Source organism: Rhineura floridana, chromosome 11 (genome assembly GCF_030035675.1).
Source record: "Rhineura floridana isolate rRhiFlo1 chromosome 11, rRhiFlo1.hap2, whole genome shotgun sequence".
NCBI lineage: Eukaryota > Metazoa > Chordata > Lepidosauria > Squamata > Rhineuridae > Rhineura > Rhineura floridana.
The window spans coordinates 32788063-32813288 of NC_084490.1; the positions used below are offsets into that span (position 1 = coordinate 32788063).

A 25226-nucleotide genomic window follows, 5' to 3' on the forward strand; every position below is an offset into this window, starting at 1 on the left:
TGGGCAACACATCCAGCAAAAGAAATCAGTCTGTTGTCTGTCAAAGAAGTGGCCATGGATTTCGGGATAGTGGTTGAGATGTAGCAGAAGTACATTGGGGTGTGCAGCTGGTGGTTTAGAGCTACAGAAGTGATGATGAGAAAATTCCCCACGAAGGCTATTAAATAGATGAAAAGAAACATCACAAAATAATGACGCTCTGCTCGTCGCACAGCTGATGAGCGGAGCATAGTTGCCAGTGGGGGCGAAGCAGCCGCCTCCATTTTGAAAGGGGGCTAGTCGCGCGTTGCGCCGATGATGCGAGCGCGACTCGGCTGCGAAGGAGGGGCAAAGCCGCTGGGCCTATTTAAGCCCAGCCGCTCCTCCTACCTGCCTCTTCGGATCGCGACGAGGACGACGAGGGACAAGAGGACGACGCTGGACGATCGCGGTGGCCATTTTGTTTTGCCGCGAGTGGGGCTGAGCGGCGCCATTTTGCTGCGCCGATTTGCGGCCGTTTCTGCACTCCTTAGAGCGGCTCGGGCCTTTTCTTCGGCCTATTCTGGCCTGATTTACCCCGGAAGGGGTGGCAATTGTGGCTGGGTGGCCGGGTGCAGATAGCAGGCAGCAGCCGACGTGGGCCTTTTATCAAGGCCTGCTCAGCAGGGCGCTGCAGCTGCCCCCGCCCCCCCGACATTAGCCAGTTCACCAAGCACTCACATTTCTTGTACTTCTTCAGCCCCTGCTGGTGGTTGAGCTGCGAGGCTTGCCTATATTGGCTTCTCAGCAGCTAGTTAAGCAAGACACGCACATTTCTCCTCCGCCTTTTCATATCAGACTGGGTTAACCCTTCGTATTGTTTTAGTTTATTAGTGGTTTATATTTTGGGTTGTTGCTATTGTTACTCCTACTACTATTACTATTGATAATAATACAATGCCCAAAAAAGGTAAAGGTGGGGTGAAAGGTAAAGGGAAGGCCTCCTGGCCCACCGAGAAACGCCCTCCCCCCGATGCCTGGCTCTTCCGATGAGGAAGAGGCACCGCCTTGGGCTGCTATTTTGGCGGGCCTAGAGGCTTTAGAAAATCACGGTCGAGTATCACCAGCTCCTGGTCCCGGGTTACCTTTGGTTGCAGCAGACCTTGCAGCCACTCCTGGTACGTCCAAGGGGATTGTTGGGTGGCCAAAACGAGCTAAGACCATTGCATGGGTTAATACAGCTGTGGGGCAGCGGCAGGAAGCTCACGTTGATGTCCTTGCCTTAATTTTAGCCTGTTAGATGCCTTGGAGTCTCGCCCTGTCTCTGAACAGACAGGGACTGAAAGGCAGGTGACTACTGTGGCAACAACAACGGCTCCGGGATCTGGAGATGAGGTGGCTACTATTGGATCGAGTGTGGCTGGACCTCTAGTGAGCACAGGTGAGTCTGGGTCAGGGATGACATCTACTCCCTCCCAGATGATGATTTCTGGACTGTTGCAGCCCCCACTCCAGGCTGCGTGTACCCAGATATGGCAGCATACAGGCTCTGGTCAGGTTGCTGTATCAGTGGCGTCGCCTGCTGAGCTCGATGCAACCCATACTCCTGCTGCACAACCAGCGGGGGCATCTAAGGTGGTGGCCGATCCTTTCGGATCAATAGCAGCGAACACCATCCCTTTTGGGTATACGTCCATCACCCTAGGATTCCACTTACTCCCCGCGACAAAAGAAAAAATTTGGCGGGGGGAGTATGTGGATGTCTTTTCCCTGTTATATAGAGAACACCCCAAGAGAGATAAAGGTAAGGACGGGGAGAGTGATGTGGAACAGCCCAGATGGCATAAGGTTGACCGTACCTGGGCTAATTGGTTACCGGCGTACCTGATTTACGCTGGGGTATTGATGGAGAGGCAGCCCCAGAGAGGGCTCTCTCTCCTGAAGTATTTAGACATTATATACAGGGCGTATATAGAGTTTTCTGGCCCAGCTTGGCTGTCTTACAACGAGGCATTTCGTATGCGTGGGGCATGCAATGGATCTTTACCGTGGGACAAAAAAGAACCCGAATTATGGCTGCAGTTTATGTCTGCAGCAAGGGCCATGAATGGGAATAGGTGCGATAGTGGGCATCTTCCCAGCCGGCAGTCGGCCACTACCCTTCCCCGCGTTAATGCGGGGCAGGGGGTTCAACCACGGCGGTTGTGCTGGGACTTTAATGCCTGTGGGGTGTGCGCATGCAACCCATGTCATTTCCGACACGAGTGTGCCAACTGCGGAGCCGCACATCCTTCCAGCGCTTGCCCCAGACAGCGATTCTACAGGGGAGGTACTAAGGACCAGCCAGGGGACAGAAAGCAACCCCCACCTGGAATTACTCAAGGAAAAGGGGCCCTCCCCAATTAAATGGCACGTTCTGCGAACCTTACTAGCTGGTTACCCGGCAGTTGAGGATGCACACTTTTTATTACAAGGGTTTTGGTCAGGCTTCCGCATTCATTATGACGGTCCACGAGTTGCCTTCATGTCACCCAACTTAAGATCTATCACAGGCATGGAGGTGCTTGTGCAAGCGAAAATTGATAAGGAAGTGCAGGCAGGGCGGGTGCTTGGCCCTTTTACATCACCCCCCCTTCCTACTCTCAGGGTGTCCCCCTTGGGTATTGTGCCCAAAAAAGCATTGGGTGAGTTTAGATTAATACACCACTTGTCATATCCACGTGGACAGTCAGTCAATGACTTCATTCCTGACAGTCTATGCACTGTCCACTACACTTCTTTTGATGCTGCAATTCGCATGGTGCGCGCTTGTGGCCGAGGTGCCTCCATGGGCAAGTGCAACATCAAATCCGCCTTCCGCCTTCTACCTGTCCACCCAGATGATTTTGAACTGCTGGGTTTTTCCTTTGCCAACTATTTTTACACGGATAGGGCATTGCCAATGGGATGCTCAATCTCCTGCGCTCTATTTGAACGTTTTAGTACTTTTTTGGAATGGGCAGTTAGAAGAAGGACGGGGCTTGCTTCGGTAGTGCATTATCTCGACGATTTTTTGTTTGCGGGTAGTGCTGGCATGGGCGTATGCCAACACTTAATGACACAGTTCCATGACTTAACAACGGAACTTGGGGTCCCTTTGGCCACAGAGAAGACTGAGGGTCCCGCCACAGTTTTGACTTTTTTGGGCATTGAAATTGACTCTGACCAACAATGCTGCAAGCTGCCCTATGACAAACTTCTTACGCTCCATAGGAGGATTAAGGAAGTCACGGGGGCCAAAAAAGTTCATCTTTCCACTCTTCAAGAGTTGGCAGGGCACTTAAATTTTGCCTGCCGGGTTATAGCACCTGGCAGAGCCTTCCTCCGTCGAGTCTATGATGCTATGGTGGGGCTGCATCAACCCCACCATAGATTTCGGGTGACAGCGGCATTACGCGCTGACCTGGCGGTGTGGTCCTCCTTTTTACAAGATTTCAATGGGGTGTCCTTTTGGAGGCAGGACCGACTTTTGGAAGCAGAATTACAAGTACAATCTGACGCGTCTGGGGACTATGGTTTTGGTGTAGTCTTCGGATCTTCCTGGTGTAAGGGACAATGCCCACAGTCATGGACGCTCCACGGTTTAGACAAAGATCTAACCTTTCTGGAATTTTTTCCAATAGTGGTTGCAGTATATCTGTGGGCCGCAGAGTTGAAGTACTCCACGGTCCATTTTTGGTGCGATAACATGGCTATGGTCCAGGTCATCAATTCCCTTACATCCAGGAACGCTAGGGTTATGGGTCTCATCTGTTCCTTCGTTCTCCAATGCCTACGTTTTAACGTTTTGTTCCGAGCACGGCATGTTCCGGGCATTGATAATGGTGTTGCTGATGCTCTGTCACGGAACCAGATAGATCGCTTCCGTCAGCTGGCGCCATGGGCCAGAGCTCGGCCAGAGGCCGTTCCCTCTGCGATATGGGAGATTGGAGAGAAGAGTCGGAGAGAGCCATAGGCCTTTCCATCGCCCCCAGCATGCTCGCCAGTTACCGAAGGGCAGGTAGAGCGATGCACGAATTCTGGGCCGCCAAGGGCTATACTCCTGAGTGGCCTATTCCGGTAAGTCACATCATGGAATTCCGGGTGGAGGGCAGGAGACGCGGCCTGTCCGTCAGTGCCCTGCAAGGTAAGCTGGCTGGGCTTTCCTTTTTAGCCAAAGCAAGGAGCCTTCATGATAATGCAAGAGACTTCAGGGTCCGCCGCATGTTGACAGGGTGGGCCAGGGAAAAACCGGTCCCACTGGATTCCCGTCGTCCCATTTCTCTGGACATGTTACTGGGAATGGTCGAACAATTGGCAGCACTTTGCTCCTCCAGCTATGAAGCCAAGCTATTTCAGGCAGTAGCACTTACATTGTTTTTTGGGGCTTTCAGGATTGGAGAAGTAGTAGCCTGCTCAAAGCGAGACCGGTCTGGGCGTGCTCTCCAGTTTTCAGACATATCCATAGATGGAGGGGGTGCCTGCATAGTATTGTGAAGGTCTAAAACTGACCAGAAGTGTAAGGGACGACGTGTGGATTTGGCCATGTCTTCGGTGCCTGCACTTTGCCCTGTACGGTCTTTGCAGATATTTTTGAATGTCAGGGGGTCAAACGAAGGATATTTGTTTATCCATGCCAACCATGAGCCCCTATCTATTTACCAACTTTGGGCCTTGATTAAACGTGCCTTGCAAGGGATTGGGCACAACCCTGCACAGTTTGGAACCCATTCATTTCGAATTGGAGCTGCTTCTACAGCAGCAGGTGTGGGATTTTCCCAGGCACAGGTACAAGCGGTGGGGCGTTGGTCTTCTGATACTTTTAAGGGCTATATTCGCCCCTTCTGAAGACAGGAATTGCGGAAGCTTACCATTTGCACCTTTGACAGGTTGCTGGTCGGGGACGGAGCAGACACGCATCCTTATTTGTGGCCACAGCATGGTGTTTTGGGCAGCTCGAAGGGCAGCGAACTCGAGCACCGGCTCCCAGTTGGGCCTCAGCAGATGGGCAGCGATACAGTGGCTTGGCCGATGAGGAATGCATTGGGAGGGGCTCCTACCCGCACTATTCCAGCAACAAGCGACGCGGATTACTCCGCATGTATTGGTCATCCATCTCGGTGGAAATGACCTTGGTTTGATACAGGGCAAGGCCCTCCTCATTCAAGCATGTAGTGACATGCAGCTCATCAGGCAAAGGTGGCCTGGCGTTCATCTGATTTGGTCAGACATACTCCCACGGAGGGAGTGGTGGGGGGTTTGGGATCCCCGAGCTATAGATAGAGCGCGGAAGATGGTCAACCTATGGATTCGCTTGGCCCTTCTTCCGCATGGTGGGTTAACCATCCCACTCTCACGCATTCGGCACTGGCAGGTTGAACTTTATAGGGCAGACGGCATTCACCTGTCTGACACAGGTAATGATATATTTCTTGGGGACCTGCAGGGGGGTCTGCGCGAGGTGCTTCTCGGCAGTGGGGTAAAGGGGGACTAAATAAAGATTTGTCCCCCTTTTGTGGCGGGAAGGTGCGGGAAGGGAAATAGTTAAGGACAGCTAGGTGGCCCCCTTAGGCACTTTTGGAGGTGATTGGCGGTTCCGGAGGCCTGTCTTTCACGGCTTTGAGGCTCGAAGACAGGATATGGGCTGCCTCTGGGGCCAACTTATCTCATCCACCCAAGGGTTATTCAACCCCGGGTGGGGATGACGTAGGAAGGCCCCCCTACTCACCTACAAGGTGTGGCCGGGGTAAGGGGTAAGCGGATGGGCTTGCCCTTGCCCTGGCAGGGGCTGGTCGCCCAAGAGCTGTATGACAAGCTACTTGCTCATAGTTAGTCCCGCACCTAGATTTCCCTCTGCAGGTCACTTTAAAATTGGGTTTGCTGTAATTTAATAAAGTGGCCCTTATTCAACCCAAGCTTATGTGTCCGTGTTTTATTTCGCCCCTCAAGGGCAACAACATTTGCACATCTCAGTCATTGGAAAATCCCATCAGAAGAAATTCTGTCACTGTAGACTGGTTGGCCATTTTATATGTTTTCATTGTTTTATAAAAATGATTTCTAGAAGAGCAGCTGTGTTTGTCTGTGGTAGCAAATCGGACAGAGTGGCTTGTGGCACCTTAATGTAGAAAGGAATTAATATTCTTCAGTTAGAAGATGGAATATGGGGGCAATATGATGTCTTGCAAATATCTATTTACTGCCAAACTAAGGATGGAATGGATTTTAAAAAAATGTGTCCAGGTTTCAACCAAAGCTATAACCAGGCATAATGGCTCTTGTGTACATCAACATGGGGAGTAGTCTCTGAGTAGCTGAGTAGTCTCACCACCATGCATATCATGTGCTCCTTTCCTGGTGTCCACATGTACAGTCCAACTATCTGTAGGGTAGGGGCATTCACACATATGGTTACACCAAGACATCCATGGGATCTGAACCTCTGAATGATTGGTGTTTAAGCTCCGGTGAGATCATTTGGGCGTATAACACAGTCCCCTTTCCTACAGACTCTTGTGCTCTATTTGAGCTTCTTTTTCAAGCACCTCACCTTACCTCATCAAAAGTCTACCCAAGGTCAGACTGCACATCGGAATACTGGGCTCATCCATACACTGCCTGAAACAGGAATCCTGTATAAGTATTGAAACAGATGCTGGGTTTGCTCTCCTTCCCCAATGTGATGTAACGAGTGATGCAAATAGTAGACTTGTATTCACACACATTGAACTGACAATTAACCCTCCTCAAAACGTGAGGGGAAAGATAACATAGATTGGGCGTGTGAATAGTTACATTCCCCTTAAAAACCTGATGTCAATAATAGAATCATAGAATCGTAGAGTTGGAAGGGACCTATAAGGCCATCGAGTCCAACTGCCTGCTCAATGCAGGAATCAAAATTAAAGCACACCTGACAGGTGGATCTCCAGCTGCCTCTTGAGGGCCTCTAGTGTTGGAGAGACCACAACTTCCCTTGGTAATTGGTTCCATTGTCATACTGCTCTGTTAGGATTTTTTTTCCTGATGTTCAGTCGAAATCTGGCTTCCTGTAACTTGAGCCCATTATTCTGTGTCTTGCACTCTGGGATGACTGCGAAGAGACCCTGGGCCGCCTCTGTGTGACAGCCTTCTAAGTACTTGAACCATGCTATCATATCTCCCCAAAGTCTTCTCTTCTCAAGGCTAAACATGCCCATTTCTTTCAGTCTCTCCTCATAGGGCTTTTTTCTAGTCCCCTGATCATCCTCGTTGTCTTCCTCTGAACCCGTTCCAGTTTATCTGCATTCATCTGAAACTGTGGTGTCCAGAACTGGACACAGTACTCAAGATGAGTCCTAACCAGTGCCAAACAGAGAGGAACTAATACTTCACATGATTTGGAAACTATTTTTCTGTTAATGCAGCCTAAAATCGCATTTGCCTTCTTTGCAGTCATATCACACTGTTCGCTCATATTCAACCTGTGATCAAGAACAATCCAAAGATCCTTCTCGCATGTAATATTGCTGAGCCAAGTATCCCCCTTCTTATAACTGTGCATTTGGTTTATTTTTCCTAGGTGTAGAACTCTGCACTTATCCCTGTTAGATTTCATTCTGTTGTTTTCAGCCCAATGTTCCAGCCTATCAAGATCCCTTTCAGTTCTGATTCTTTCTTCCAAGGTATTAGTTATCCCTCCCAATTTTATATCATCTGCAAATTTGATAAGCATTCACTGTACCTCCTCATCCAAGTCATTAATAAAAACGTTAAAGAGCATTGGGCCCAGAATTGAGCCCCACTGGTTACCTCCCCCCACTTTGAGAAGGAACCACTGATAAGCACTCTTTGAGTATGATTATGTAGCCAACTGTGGAACTACCTGATAGTGTTCCATCCAGCCCACATTTAGCTAGTTTACTAATCAGAATATGTGGCACTTTATCAAAAGCTTTGCTGAAATCGATATCTATTATGCCCACAGCATTCCCACAGTCTACAAGGGAGGTTACCCAATCAAAAAATGAGATAAAATTGGTCTGGCAGGATTTGTTCTTGATAAATCCATGTTGGGTTCTAGTAATCACTGCATTGTTTTCAAGGTGCTTACAGACTGACCAGTTTATAGTTTTCTCCAGAATTTTCCCAGGGATCAATGTCAGGCTGACTGGTCTGTAGTCCCCAGGTTCCTCCTTTTTGCCCCTTTTGAAGATAGGGACAGCATTAGCCCTCCAGTCATCCGGCACTTCACCCATCCTGCACAATTTCACAAAGATAATAGACAGTGATTGCAAGAGTTCTTCAGCCAGTTTCTTCAATACTCTAGGGTGCTGTTTTCAGGCCCTGGAGATTTGAACTTGTTCAAAGTGATTAGGTATTCCTTGACCGTTTGTCTATCAATCTCACACTGCAATCTTACCTTTTCACATTTCTCAGGAAGATTATAGACCCTCTTTTGGGAGAAGACTGAGCCAAAGTAGGAATCTAGTACTTCTGCCTTTTCTTTGTCGTCTACCATTTTGCCATCCTCATTGAGTAGCTGTATCACCATTTATTTTCTCTGTCTTTTACTATGGATATACCTGAAGAAAGCTTTTTTGTTGCTTTTGGCATCTCTCGCTAACATCAGCTCATTCTCAGCTTTAGCCTTCCAGATGCCATCCCTGCAATTCCATGCTATCTGTATTCTTCTTTTGTGGCCTGTCCTTCCTTCCACTTCCTGTATGTGTCTTTTTTTGTTTTCAGGTCATCTCTAAGTTTTCTGTGAAGCCACATTGGCTTCTTCTGCTGTCTTTCCCCTTTTTTTCCTTGATGGAATTTTTTGCCATTGTGCCTTTAGAATTTCCTCTTTTAGAAACTGCCACCCATCTTGGATTCCTTTTCTCATTAGGGTTGCTTGCCATAGAACCTTACTTACAATTGTTCTAAGTTTATTAAGATTAGCTTTCCTGAAGTCCAGGGTATGAGTATGGTTACTCTCAGCTTTTGCTTCCTTTAAAATCAAGAACTCTAGCGTAGCATGATCACTTTCCCCCAGAGTTCCCATAACTACCACTTTATCCACCAAGTCATCTCTGCTGGTTAGAATCAAGTCAAGGATAGCTGATCCTCTAGTTGCTTCCTCCACTTTCTGTAGGAGAAAGTTTCATCCAACACAAGTCAGGGATTTCTTGTATAGGCCATGTTTGGAAGAATTTGTCCTGCAACATCATGCCTCCTTTAAACATTGGCAAATTGGTTTGCAAACGTTTCCTCCTCATCTTCTCCATGATTGGTCAGTAATAGACTCCAACAACCACATTCCTTTTATTTCTTGCCCCATTAATTTTAATCCAGATACTCTCAGTGGAACTACCAAACTCATCCTCCTGTATTTCTATGCAAATATGTTTAACATATAGTTCCCAAATTCTTCCAAGCTACACAGGAAATGGATTGGATTGTGAAAGATCAACCTAAATTGTGTTTCCATTTTTATAAATGTGTAGGGCAATACAATATCTCAGAGAAGAGGTCAGGTCTCCTGCTCCCCTGGTGCATTCACTATAGCTGCCCAATTTCCCTGATTTTTAAAGTTTGATAGAAATATCTGTTGTATATAGGTATGTTCTTAAACCGCAAGGTTTTTTGCGTATTAGTGAATTAATTTACAAAGCCCTGAACAACTTAGGTACCTTAGGGATCACCTGAACCCTTATATCCCAGCTCAGTTGCTGAGATCATCCAAAGGAACTGTGCTCTGGCCATCTCCTGAGTTGGCAAAGCTTATTTAACATTTATACAAATTTGGGTGTTCAGTGTTATCAGCCCATTTCTCTCAAATGCTAACAGAGATTTGGTAGGCTCCTTCTGTTTTAACCTTTAAACACGTGCTCAAAGTATTTTTGTCAGGCTTATGTAGGCAGTTAAGATTATGTCTCTTGCAATCGCAGACCTTGTTTTTACTGTATTTTAATGGTTCTTGTGAACTGCTGCGATGTTTTCTTGAAATGAAATAAAGGCATACAAATATGTTTATAAATAAATAAATAAAATGTAAATCCTGTAGTTAAAAAGATCTTCAAACTAGACAAAATAAATATTTATTTGTGTTTATTTTTTGTAAGCTGTCATGAGGGCCTTTGGGCCAAAAGGTGGCATAGAAATAAACTGTAGTAGTAGTAGTAGTAGTAGTAGTAATAATAATAATAATAATAATAATAAACAAATATATAAAATAATTTAAATATGCAAGTACAATTTTATGTAACTTTTTCTGTTTATGTATGATTGTTATTCATTTACTAGAGCAAATATACAAATGAAACATATATTTCAACCCTACAAAAACAGTAAGAATATTTTCAGGAAGAGATAATTCTGGTCAATATTCAAATGAAAAGATAGTTTATCACAACAAAATGTAACAGAGAACATTTTTAAAAGAAATCAAATCAGATTAGGTAATTTGCTTCTCATCATCAGACTACCACAAAACAAACTACAAAAATATAAAATTAACAATAGTTAAGTCAATAATATCTACACAGACCAAAATAAAAGTATTAAAAATCACATAATCAAACTACTAGTCTACTAAGTCTCCCTGATCAGATAAAGCATTTCTTTCAATTCACAGATACTGTATGTAACTAATTTAGAGTGATAGCAGGCTAGCATACCTCTAAATCCAAAGAAGGGGAAATTCCAGGCCACATTTGCCAGTCCTTAAGACTCCCCCCAGACAGTAACCCACTCCACAGGCCACAGACCTCACCAACTGGACTCCATGCACACCTATGTTGAGTTCTGCCTGCATGAAATGTGTTTTTGAACTCTGATAGGGTCTCTTGCTTGCCTGGATGGAGTGTATATGGGTGTATATGTGTATGTGCATAATCCTCTGACTTTTGTATGCCTGGAATACACAACGATAAGAGTCACCTCCATTCTTCCATCCACATTTGTCTCTTGCCATGCCCACTTTGTCTCTGGCCTTACCCATTAAGGTTTCCAGTGAGAGAATGTGGTTCCAGAGCTGGGAGGGGGGGGAACCCTTCTGCACCACTGGTATAAATCAATGAAGGTTGAATCCAAATGTTGTGCAGATAACAGCCTGCTTGTGCAAAGAATTTCCCCTTCCTCTTCTCCCACTTGCTGAGCCCCCACTAAAAAATATCCCAGTAGGCTGTGAGATCCATCTGAATTGAAAGAAAAAGCAGAATTTTAATGTGCCTGAGGTGACGCCTAAGCAATTATCTGAGGAGACTTTTAATTTTGGGGGGTATTTTCCACACTGCCTCTTGGATGTCTTTGTTCCTGAAGCTATAAATTATGGGATTAAGAACTGGTGGCAAAACTGTATAGAGTACAGCAGAAATTAGCTCCACAGTGGGAGAGGAAAGGGTTTTAGGTCTCATATATGAAAATGCAGATGTGATGATGAATAAAGAAAAGACAGTCAGGTGGGGAGTGCAGGTAGAAAAAGCTTTATATCTGCCTTTGACAGACAGGATTCTCAGCGCAGCAGAGAAGATGTAGCCATAGGAAACAAAGATGAACACACCACAACACATACCCACTGTGAACACAGTTACAAAAATCAGAATTTGGTTAACTTTTGTATCAGTACAAGAAATCCTTTGCAACTGAGGGATATCACAGAAATACTGCCCTATAACATTAGTCCCACAGAAATCTAGCCTGAATGTGGCACTTGTCTGAATTGATGCATTGATCAGGGCACTTATCCAGGAAGCAGCTGCCATTTGGGTGCAGGCATCCCAGTTCATGATTAGCCTGTACTGTAGAGGATGGCAGATTGCAACATAGCGGTCATAAGCCATGACAGTGAGCAAAGCAAGCTCAGAACCTGCAAGGCTGATCAATAAGAAAACCTGGGCAACACAGCCGGCAAAAGAAATCAGTCTGTTGTCTGTCCAAGAAGCAACCATGGATTTGGGGATAGTAGTTGTGATGTAGCCAATATCTGTCAGAGACAGGTTGACCAAAAAGAAGTACATTGGGGTGTGGAGTTGCTGGTTCAGTGCTATGGCAGTGATAATGAGAAAATTCCCTACTATAAGGCTATTAAATAAATGCAGAGAAACATCACAAAATACAAAATCTGCTCAACTTTGTCACTGGAAAATTCCATCAGAAGGAACTCTGTTACTGTAGATTGGTTGGCCATTTTATCTCTTTGACTATTTTGTAGAAATGATTTCCAAGAGGGTAGCTATGCTAGTCTGTTGTAGAAAAAGAAAATAGAGAGGTTTTTCTCACCTTAAAATATAAAAAGTTATTGATAGTGAATTAGGTGAAGGTAGGGATGGGGAAGAAAGTTTATTCAATTTTGCATTTAAACCAAATCTATCAAATTCACACTTTCCAAACTAATGTGAAAACTGAAACACAGCCATCTTTCAAATTTCACACTTACCTGAGTTTTACAATGCAATTCTCCAACCTAACAAATTTTACAAAAATGCATACATTATGGAAAGAGTACATGAAATGACTATATTAATACAAAAATGCATTATATTAGAAGTAATTGTTTGCCCAAATATGTACATTATTTAAGATTGCATAATTAAATATGCATATTTGGTGGAAAAAATCATACTCAAATGCTGAAGAATTTCCATGAGGATATTTTTTAAACACACACACACATGCATACACACACATATTGCTGCAGAAATGTGAAGCACTGAATTTCCAACTGGGAAAATGAAAAAGAGAGATAACCAACACCGACAGATCTTTTCATTCCTAGTTGAGGGATCACTGGGGATAATATTATTAGGCTGCAAAACTCCATTCACTTCCAAACTGCCAATGGATTGGATATTTTTAAAAATAAATTTGTGGCAAGTTTTCAACCAACTTTGTTGCCCTACAAGGGTATTATAGCATCTGTGTTCTTCACATTGAGTGTTCCCATTCTAGGATGGTCATTTCTTTTCTGACATCCACAAATACAGCACAAAACATCAGTAGGGAGGGGAATCTTCATGGATATAGTTATACACACAAACGTTACAATGACATATACATGATTGGTCTTCCAGATCCCATGGCAGTCTTTCTAAGTATAAATAAATGCTCAAAGAATGCCCTCATACAGATGTTCTGGGCTGGTGGAAACATGTCAGTGGAGGGTCCCAGTTGTTGGCAGGCTGGCTATGAGCCTGTAAACCCGAGAGACACTCCACCCAAACATAGCCTATGTGATTTTTAAGATGGCTTCAGTTTGGTTCATTTTACAAAGATGCTGCTTGAGAACTGATTTCATGAGAGGATGATGCCAGTCATATGCACAGAACATGACCTTTGGCAACCCAATCAATGCAATCACAATCAATGCAATCTTATCAAGCTAGCTAAAAGGTGAATGCCACCACCTGTCTTCACACACACAAAAAGCCCATTACCCTGAGCATACAGCTCATAATAGGTATGCAAATTAAGGAAGGACATCTGCCTGATCCAATCAATCAATTAATGGATATAGTTACACAGAAACGTACTATGTAATCTAAGTGATTTGTCTTCCAGATCCCATGGCAGTCTTTTGATGTATAAGTAAAGGCTCAAAGTTTACCCCCAGACATCGGGGGTGCATGGACTGATGTCAGTGGAGGACGCCTATGGGGATGTGTGATGCCAGACAAGGCAACTCCCCTGCTCCTGCTCCTTGCTCCCATTTTGATGAACAGTATCTGTGTTCATCAACAATGGAGCAAGGGGCATGCTGTGCTGAGTATTCCCATTTGTGACATAAAATGCTCCTTTCCCAATGTATAGTTTATAAGTCTATGGGAAGGGGACCTTTATGCATATAATATACATGAAAGATTCCAAGGGATTTGAAACTCCAAATAAATGTGTATATGTACTTGTGTATATGTAAAGACCCCTTTCTGACAACTGAGGGGTATGAATGGATGTTACAAGAGAGCCCAGATGGGAGCATACAACTTTGGGGGAGGGGAGGAGATGCTCAGAACTGCCCCACTTCTGCTTGATCCTTTGTTGATGAACATGGGGGTCCTAACATCCACACAGGGCTTGTGTGTCTCTAGTTTCTTCCCTCACTTTCCAATTGCAGGCACAAATCCACAAACTAGATCCCAACCCGAATTATTTGAGGAATTCATAATTTGTGGAAACATTCTTCATCCCTGGCTTGTCCAAATGAAACAAAAGCCTCCAGGCACCATTATACACCCTGAGAACAATATCCCCCTTGGGCTCTTACTGGGAGGAAGGGCAGGATATAAATGTAATAATAAAAAATAAAAATAAATAAAATAAACAGTATTGAATGAAACAGGCTGAAAGAAAGATTATGATTTTGAGGACGTTGAAGCTGGTTTGAAAAACAAACTAATATTTACAACCAGTCATATATATGAAAAGTTTATGGCTTTAAATGGGGGAAAATATCAAAGAACATAATACTCAATAGACCCATCCAGATTCTTGAAATACTTAAACAGAATAAACGGAAAAAACATTTTGAACCTCATTATTAGATATAAGCAAACAAACCTCCATGGAATCTTTTTACATAATGGATGTTTTCTAGTACTATGTTAGGTATGGGAAACTTCTGGCCCTCCAGATATTGCTGAATTACAGCTCCCATTGACCATACTTCCGGGGGCTGATGGGAGTTGTAGTTCAGCAACTTCTGGAGGGTCAAAGTCCCTGCACTCCTCTATTATTTCATTATGAGTCATTACATTAACTTTTTCTGATGTTAATTCCATACCACTTTATAAGAGCCCAGCTATTCCTGGTATTTGCACTAGATAAAAGGGATAATAAGCTCAAGTTTTTGGTTGTTGTTGTTTTGTTTTTGTTTGCAAAACATAATCTCAACTACCAAATCAGGCTAAACTCAAATAACAGGGTTTGAGATCAATCACCAGAATTCTGAAACACAACAATGCTATTGCCTCCTACATAAAAATAGTATATTGTTTCATGATATAATACTGATCTCTGCTTTAATCAGACTCCAAAGCCAGTGTGGCATAGTGGTTAAGGTGTTGGACTACGACCTGGGAGACCAGGGTTTGAATCCCCATACAGCCATGAAGCTCACTGGATGACGTTGGGCCAGTCACTGCCTCTAAGCCTCAGAGGAAGGCAATGGTAAACCCCCTCTGAATACCACTTACCATGAAAACCTTATTCATAGGGTCACCATAAGTTGGAAACAACTTGAAGGCAGTCCATTTTTTCCAATATCAACATCCTTTTAGAACTAAAATCCTTAGCATCTTCAGAGCCCTGGTCTTGGCTGCTGCTGTTGAAGCATAAGAATTCCACTCCCCTCCTTTCTTTGCTTGGAAGAGCGGAGTGCCAAAGTGCTTAAGTATGGTCTTTATTAGAAGATGTTTAATCTGTGTTGAAGAAATTAAGTCATCCTTGCTATCTGTGGTGTTTCAGGGATTCACTCCACAGAGAACCCTAGAAGTCCCATGACAATGTGCAAGAAGTAACTTACAAAACAAGAGATGCAATTAACTATTTTTCCAACCCTTTCTTTTTCTTCTATCTCAAAACCCTGACACTTAACTATGGTTAGGAGGAAAACTGAGTTTAATTCACAATTGAATGCAAGCCTACCTAAATCACATGTACCACAACGAGAAGCAAAACAAAATGGAACTGACAAAATCCACACATCTCCAAATTTTGGAACTCAGTTGTTACAAATATATAATGTGCACAAAAATGCATGTATTAAGGGAAAGTAGGCATCAAAATGCACATATTTGTGAAAAAAGCAGACAAAGTGCATTGTGTTTGAGAAAACTGCTCTCAAAAATATGTTGCATATAACACTAAAGTATATTAAATTCAGTTTATAAAACTGTTGCTACTGAGTCAGATACATTCTGGTATAATTGATAGTTAACTGGTTGTAGATTTTGTCAGTAGGCTTGGAAGAACTCTTCCGAAAGTGAGAGCCATTGGTGATGCTGCCCCAGTTTCAGTGATCATGGGTAAGGGGAGATGGGGAGGTGAGAAGCTATCACAGAAGGTGAAGGTGAGGTTATTTATGTCTGGTATCTCATTCCTACCACTCCCATGGCCATAGCTGTGGTTGACAATCTGCTGTACCCTCCAGCCTGTGTGTGTTCTTTAATGCCAAATCAGTATATAAAATGCCCTCACTCATCCATGATTTGATTACGGATGAGGGTGCCCATCTGGCATATATTGCTGAGACATGGGCGGGTGAGCTGGGAGGAGTAGATCTGACCCATCTGTGTACATCCAGATGCTTGGTGCAGCATCAACACAGGCTACAGGGATGGGAGGTAGGGGTGGGGAGTGGTTGTGGTTCACAAGTCTCCTATTAACATCAAAAAGCCTCACTGTCTTGGATCTCGCTGTCAGGGTGAAGAATGAAGAAACACGAAAAAGACAGTTTTTCTCCAAGAAAGGAAGGGTACAGGACAAGAAGGAGGCTTACACATTCCACTCACGATGACACCCCCGCTGCTGTACTTACCCATATATATCTCATCTCTCTATTTATGAGAGCTCTGTTCATTTTAAGCAGTTGAGAAAAAGTCACAGGCACTTGGGGTCACCCCTTCCTTCTCCTTAGGTGTACAAGCAAAAGTTTCCCTCCTCGCTATCCCTTCTTTCCCACCTTTGAGGTTTGCCACCCACTAGCAACTCCTGCAACTCAGTGAGTGTGGCCAAGAGCAGTGGCAGCCTCCACCAGACACTTCCCATGCAGCTCAAAAGGTCAAGCCAGGATGAAGGGAATGGACCCCTGCAACCCGCCTGTGATTTATTGACCTTGCCCCATACTCTGACCTTCATCTTCTGCCATTTAAAAGTTAAAAAATATGGATTACTGATTTTAATTAATTTAAGAAATCTAAAATTGGGCTGTATGATAGTGTAGGCTGTGCTCAGTAAAAGCAAACTGTCAGTGTTCTAAAATCCAGACTCACAGCTGCTTGGTTTGGCTAATTAGCGGGCCACACCCATGCCAGATGTTTGTGCCACTTTGAACAGTCATGGCCTCCTCCAAAGAATCCTGGAAAGTATAGTTTGTAAAGGGTGCTGAGAGTTGTTAAGAGACTGCCATTCCCCTGACAGAGCTCCAGTAGCCAGAGTGGTTTAACAGTCAGCCTCTCTTCTAGGGATTGCAGCTCTGTGAGGGGAATAGGGTGACTCCTAGTAACTCTCAGCACCCTTCACAAACTGCAAAAGGACAACTTCACCATCATGTGACATTGACCAATAAGAAGGCTTTGAAATTAATAAAAATAAATCTGACACAGATTTCTCAGATGAATTATGAGAGAAATATAATTGTCTATGTTAGATTCTCTGTAGAAACAGTAACACTGGAAAGAAGCAAAGTAAGAAGAACACCAACAAACATACAAAAATGTAATTCTCCATCTTTGGAGATGCATTTGCTTGTGACCACTCACCATATGGTCAGAGGCACATCTTACCAAATTCTTCCAAGCTACACAGCAAGTGGATTGGACTGTGAAAGACCAGCCCAATCTGAGTTTGCATTGTTACAAACTTGTAGGGCAGTACAATATCTCAGTGAGGAGGTCATATCTCCTGCTCCCCTGGTGCATTCACTGTTGTTTTTATATGCCTTCAAGTCGATTACGACTTATGGTGACCCTATAAATCTATAGCTGCCCAATTTCCCTGATGTTTAATGTTTGATAGGAATATCTGTTGGCTATAGGTATGTTTTTATACCACAAGGGGTCTTTTGTGTATTCGTGATTTTGCATCTAGTCATCAGACGATCACAAATCTACACGCGAATCAAATTTAGAACAGTAAAATCAATAACATCTACACAGACCAAAATAAAATTGCTTTAAAAAGCACAATCAGACTATAAATTCTGATTCTCAGTGGCCAGACACACCATTTATTTGTTTGTTTGTTTACAAATGAACTGTATCACCCACAGCTATGTATGTACCCAATTTAGAGCGATAGTAGGCTGGCAAGCCTCTAAGGAGTGGGGGGGGGGGATCCAGGCCAGTTTATCCAGTCATTGGGAACTCTCCCCAGCAATTACTCATTCCTCAGATTATACCGCTCAACATCCATGTGCCCTCCATTCCTTGAATTGTTTGCCATGGCTGGATAGAAAGTATCCTTGAATTGTGATATTGAATCTTCCTTGCCTGGATTTGTGTGTGTGTGTGTGTGTGTGTGTGTGTGTGTGTGTGTGTGTGTGTGTGTGTGAGAGAGAGAGAGAGAGAGAGAGAGAGAGAGACCCTTGCATGCATGTCATCTCTATTGCTCAATCCACTTTTGCCTCTGGCATCATCCACCAATGACACGTAGCCCCTAGTTGGTTGCTTGTGAGGCAATGTAATCCCTTGGGCTGGGGAAAAAAATCTGATCCCTGCTGCAAGCCAATGATGCAACAACGATCTGGGAAGAAACAATTTGTCATGTGAGCATTCTAAATAAGTAGAGTCAGATGGTGGGATCAAAATGTGGTGCAGAGAGCAGGCTGATGGTGCAAAGATTTTCCCCATCACCTTTCCTGCTTACTGCCTCTCCTCCCACAAAACAACAACAGTGGGTTCTGAGATCCTCCTAAACGTAATGGCTATGTGGTTGTAAGTAGACAGGAGACAGGGAGGAATCAGACAAAACTGGGAATTTGAATGAAAGAACAGAATTGTGAAGTGTGTTGGATGCAACCCAGGCATTTATCTGAGGAGATGTATAATTTTTTTTGGTATTTTCCACACTGCCTCTTGGATGTCCTTGTTCCTTAAACTGTAAATGATGGGATTCAGGACTGGTTGCAAAACTGTATACAGTACAGCAGAAACCAAGTCTACAATGGGGGAGGAAAGTGTTTTAGGTCTCAAATATGAAAACCAAGCTGTGGTGACAAATAAAGAAAAGACAGTCAGGTGGGGAGTGCAGGTAGAGAAAGCTTTATATCTTCCTTGAACAGATGGGATCCTCATCACAGCAGAGAAGATATAGCCATAGGAAGCAAAGATGATCCCAACACAAAATAAATCCACCGGGATCGCAATGACAAAAATCAGAATTTGGTTAACTTTTGTATTAGTACAAGAAATCTTAATCAACTGAGGGATATCACAGAAATACAACCCAATAATATTGGACCTACAGAAATCCAGCGTGAAAGTGACACTGGTTTGTAATGATGCATGGATCAGAGTGCTTATCCAGGAAGCAGCTGCCATTTGGGTGCAGGCATTCCAGTTCATGATTAGTTGATATTGTAGAGGATGACAGATTGCAACATAACGGTCATAAGCCATGATGGTGAGCAAGGCAAGCTCAGAACCCGCAAAGGCTTGAAAGAAGAACACCTGGGCAACACAGCCGGCAAAAGAAATCAGTCTGTTGTCTGTCAAAGAAGAGGCCATGGATTTGGGGATGGTGACTGTGATGTAGCCAATGTCTGTCAGTGACAGGTTGACCAAAAAGAAGTACATTGGGGTGTGAAACTCAGGGTTCAGGGCTACAGCAATGATGATGAGAAAATTTCCCACTAAGGCTATTAAATAAATACAGAGAAACATCACAAAATACAAAATCTGCTCATCCCTGTCATTGGAAAATCCCATCAGGAGGAACGCTGTTACCGTAGATTGGTTGGCCATTTCATTTCTTTTAAATGTTTTTCAGAAATGATTTCCAGGAGGGAAGCTATGTTGTTCCAGGATGGTCTCTGTGTTGATCTGCTGTAGGCTTGTGGCACCTTAAAGTAAAAGGTGTTAACAAGAGGGAATTAATTGAAGCAATGGGCGGGACAATATTATTCCCTTCCAAATATCCACTCACTGTGACACAGCCAATTGCTTTAATTTGTAGCCACTTTTCAACCAACTCTGTTGCCCTACAAGGGCGTTATAGCTCCTTTGTCCTTCATGCTCAGTGCCCCCATTCCATGAATTTAGGTGTCCCTTCCCCAACATCTACCAATGCAGCACAAACATCAGTTGGGAGGGGTAAATTCATGGATATCTGTACACATCTAGTGATTAATGTTCAAGATTCCTTGCTAGTCTTTCCATGTATACCTGTATGCGCAAAGACCCCTCCACAGAGATGTTCAGGGTGCACGCACAGATGTATAAAAAGGGGGCCTTCATAGATATACTGTGGTTATACACACCAAGGCTTCCACAAGTTTTGAAACTCCAAATAATTGGGGTTCCAGATCCTGTGGGATCCTTTGTTCATTTAACTATACACATGAGGACTCCTTTCTGACACATTACTGTACTTAATGAATGGATGTCACTGGAGGGCCCAGATGTGAGCATGCAACATTGGGGGAAGGAGCTACTTAGAGCTGCCCCACTCCTTGCTTCTTTGGTAATTTACATGGGAGCTATAGCAGCCACATAGGACTTTCTTCCCTCACTTCCCCACTGCAAGCATAAATCCACAAACTATATTCCAGCCCTAATTATTTGATTGATACATCCTTTGTGGAAACATTATTTACCCCTCTTCATCTAAATGAACAGAAGCCATCAGAAAGGCATCATTATAGACCCTGAGAACTTACATGTTTTTATTCAGAAGCAGCTCCTTGTTCAACAGTTATTTAACTCTGGCCTGAAAATATGAGGTCCTACACTAGAGGTTACTAGTGCTGAAGTTTGTTCGTGAAGCTATTGTACAAAGAACTCACCTTGTCTCGTGGTATTCCTGACTCTGCTCAGATTGCCATCATAAAGCACCTCAGAATATTGGGCTCATTCATACACTGTCTGAAACAGGAATCCTGTATGAGAATTGGAACAGTAATTGGGTTTGTGCTCACATCACAATGTGATATAATAGATGATGCCAGTACAAGACACGTGTCACATACATGTAAATGACACAATTAATCATCCTCTAAAAGTGAATGGAAAGATCACAGAAATCAGGTTCATTAATATTTAGACCTTCTATATGAGACATAGCATATTATACAAGGTGGAATTTGTGCAGAGGTTTACACTCCATTAAAATTTGCTTATGCTTCCAAGGTGGGTGGTGGGAGAGGAAGACTTAGATAAGATATGATAGTATTGAATAAAATTTCTGAGGAAGTTGAAGGTGGCTTGGAAAAACAAACTAATATTGCAACCAGCCCAGTATATGAAAAATGTACAGTGTAACTGGATATAGATAGATAGATAGATAGATAGATAGATAGATAGATAGATAGATAGATAGATAGATAGATAGATAGATAGATAGATAGATAGATAGATAGACAGACAGACAGACAGACAGACAGACAGATAGATAGATAGATAGATAGATAGATAGATAGATAGATAGATAGATAGATAGATAGATAGATAGATAGATAGATAGATAGATAGATAGATAGATAGATAGATAGACAGACAGACAGACAGACAGACAGACAGATATAGATAGATAGATAGATAGATAGATAGATAGATAGATAGATAGATAGATAGATAGATAGATAGATAGATAGATAGATAGATAGATAGATAGATAGATAGATAGATAGACATTGAGGAACTGAAATACCCAATAGAGCCACCTTGGTTTCATGCAAAATCAGCTTTAGAAAACATAAGATCCTTGATATAGTTTATCAGAGCAAACAGAGTTCATTTACCATTCGAATCTTATTTAAACAATAAAACAAATAAAACAAACCTTCTTGGAACTGGGTCACATTAAGGATATGTTATTCTTTAGTATTATGTCAGGTGCAGGGAACATTTAGCTCTCTAGATATTGCTGAACTACAACTCCCTCCACCGCTGGCCATTGGCTATGCTTTCTGGGGTTGAGGGGAGTTATAGTTCAGCAACTTCTAGATGGCCAAATATCCCCACTCCTGTATTATGTCATCACATTAATTTTCTTCTGATATTAATTCCATACCCAGTTATGACAGCCCATCTATATATGATAACTGCATTAGAAATAAGAGATAATAAACTTGGAGTGCAGGTGTTTGTCTTTTTACAAATCATAATCTCAACTCAAATATCTTTTTAATCAAATCTCGGATCAATCACCAGAATACTGGAAAGCTGCAGTGTTATTTTCTCCTACATAAATTGTAACTTCTTTAATCATAGAATGATAATTTCTACATTAATCCTAATATACAATATTTGGAATTTAAGACCAATGTGAATTTATTTATTTTATTTATTTTATTAAATTTATATACCGCCCCATAGCCGAAGCTCCCTGGGCGGTTCACAACAGACAATATCAAAATACAATAAAACACATATTTAAACAATTCAAACAACATTAAAATGGGCTTCCTTAAAAAATTTAAATTTACAACATTTATAACACATATTAAACACATATTAAAACACTTATTAAAATGCCTGGGAGAAGAGGAAGGTTTTGACCTGGTGCCGAAAAGATAGTAATGTTGGCGCCAGGCGTACCTCATCTGATTGCTGAAACACCACAGTATTATCTACTCCTATGTAAAGATGGTACCTTCTTTCAGGATAGAATACTGATCTTTGCATTCTATTCCAATATTCAACATCTTTTTAGAGCTAAGATCCTGAGCATCTTTGAAGTCCTGGTCTCTACCGATGATGAGTTAAGAGGGTTCTACTCACCTCTGTTCTTGGCTTGGAGGAGCAAAGTGCTAATGTGCTTAAGATTGGTTTTTATTAGCATATGATTATTCTGTGAAGAGGAGGAGGAAGAGATTGAGTCATCCTTGTTGTCTGTAGTGTTTTCAGAGATTCACTCCGTAGAGAACCTCAGAGCTCCCATGATGATGTGCAAGATCTAACTTGCAATGCAAGCAACGCAATTATCTATCTTGCCAATCCTTTAGTTTTCTTCTGTCATCAAATCACTGACCCTTAACTAGGGATGGGAGACAAACTGAATTCAGTTCACATGTTAATACAAGCCTGGTTTAACTCATATTTTTGCTGATTATCTTGATATATTTCAGTCTGGGTTCAGGCCTTGTTATGGGACAGAATGAGCCTTTGTCATCCTCGTGGATGGCCTTCATACAGAGAACAAGGGGAATATGATTCTTAATTAATCTCTCACTCATATTTATACAATTGACCGTGGTATCTTCTTGAACTGACTCAGTCAGATGGATATCGGAGGCACTGCTTTACAGTGTTTCCAATCCAGGGTCTGTTTGACAGAATAGCATTTGGTGACTTTCTACTTGCCACGTGACAGTTGTCCTGTGGTGTGCTGCAGAATAGCATATCGTCCCCAATGCTATTTAAGAACTATAACAAGTAGTTGAGAGTGATCATTAGAATATATGGGGTGAGGTGTCATCAGTATGCTGATGATACCCAGCTCTATTTCTATGAAACATATGAATCAGGAGAGGCTGTGCAAGCTCTGGACTGACGGCTGGATATGGTAGATTGCTGACAAAGAGACTCTGAATCCTGGTAAGAGAGAAGTCCTGTGGATATATCATTCCCAAGTCTGGATAATTAGTCCATTTCCTGCTTTGGATTGAGTTGTATTCCCCATAAACGAACAGGTTCAAAGTCTGGGTATATTCCTGGATCCCTCTCTGTCATATAGAAGCCCAGGTGACCTCAGTGGTGAGAAGTGTATTTTACCAGCTTCAGCTGATAAGGCAGCTATGACCATTTCTGGGCCAGGATAGGCTGACCACTGTCATTCATGTGCTTGTAACCTCTGGGCTAGATTACTGCAATACATTCCAGAAGGGGCTCTTTTTGAGGATGGCTCAGAAGCTGCAGAGTGCAAAATCGAATGCCTTGACTGCTCACTGGAGCAGACTATCGACACCAAGCTACACCATTGCAGAGTCACACTGGTTACCAATTAGATATTAAAATAAGTTCAAGGTGCTAGTATATATATGAAGCTTAGGACCAGGATACCTAAAAGATTGTCTCACCCATTAAATACCCCATCAACCCCTATACTCTGTAAGAAAGGGCCTCCAGAAGATTTCATTCTATCAGGAAGTCCGTTTCATACAATGTGTCATGAAGCCTACCCTTTGGAATTCCTGCCCATTACAAACCGCACAGGGACTTCTTCTTCTGTCTTTTGGTGCCTATTGAAGCAAGGCAAAATAAAAATAAAAATGGATTGAATTATGTATATTCTTGTGCAACTTAATTTTTTCTTATATACCGTTATTGCTGTATTGCATAGGAACACAAGAACAAGAATACAGAATTGTGAAGTGTGATAAATTCAGCAAAAGCAGTCATGTTAGGAGATTTTGGTATTTTCCAGATTGCCTCTTGAAAGTCCTTGTTCCTGATACTATAAATAATAGGATTCATTCATTGTTGTGTCAGCAAGACTCCTCTGTTGACATGTCTTTCACATTCACACATTTTAAGGGTCTTGTGAATTAGGATCTTTTGACATTGGCAATACTGCATCTTGGGAGATTTCCCCAGTAACCTACATTCACACCGGTCTTAACCATGGGGATATTTATTGAGCCTAGACACACAGAATCAAAATATACACATTTAACACTTCAATGGGGAATAACTCAGTAACAGTCTTGGCGATCACTCATGACCGAGTAAGATTGTCTTCCAAAATATAATCTTTAACGATGGATCCATCTGAATCTGTATCCACCGCCGATGTACCAGTCCATGGCTAGGGGCTTCTGGATGGCACAGTCCTGCCCCCGTTGCCATTTGCCGATTGCCATGGGACTTTTGTTATGGAAGACACATGTGCATGAATTTGTTTTATGTGGGGAGATCGGCGCACCATGATCAACACACAATCTTGACAGAAAAAGGCTTTGATCCAATGGCATGGGTACCACGATGTTTGGAAGTATTTTATCTGTTGCAGCCTTTATCCGCCTTTACAGCCGTAACATACACATTGTTATCCTCCACCTGTTCTGCTGTTGAGAACTTTCTTGGATCATTCTTTGTCTGGTTCCTCTCCCTTGACCTTACTGCCATGGGTGACCCTGCTGGGAGTACATGACTCCCAACGGCATCGCTCACAGGGTTCATTGGAACACACAAGCCCACTCACCACTACAAGGTGATGATCTAGCGAGGGGTCAGTAACAGTACTTATCTATTGACATCAGTGGGGATAGTCCGGTAACAATATGTGTGAGGGAATTAGCTAAATAAACCTCATCATACCTAAACTGAAATACACACTCAACATATACACACGCACTGAGGAGCAAGCACACAAGGTATAGGAGGAGATGTGGTGGTGAGCTGAGTCCAGAA

The 25226-nt window shown here is 42.9% G+C and overlaps 1 protein-coding gene and 1 pseudogene across 1 annotated transcript; both read right to left on the minus strand.

Annotated features, from left to right (window-relative positions):
* Positions 1 to 11192: 11192 nt before the first annotated feature.
* LOC133367815 (olfactory receptor 14A16-like) lies at positions 11193 to 12130 on the minus strand (annotated as a pseudogene).
* Positions 12131 to 18683: 6553 nt separating this feature from the next.
* On the minus strand, positions 18684 to 19619 carry LOC133367816 (olfactory receptor 14A16-like). The gene has a single exon (XM_061591919.1). It carries the CDS (start codon positions 19617 to 19619, stop codon positions 18684 to 18686), a length of 936 nt encoding a protein of 311 aa, XP_061447903.1.
* Between the last annotated feature and the right edge of the window lie 5607 nt (positions 19620 to 25226).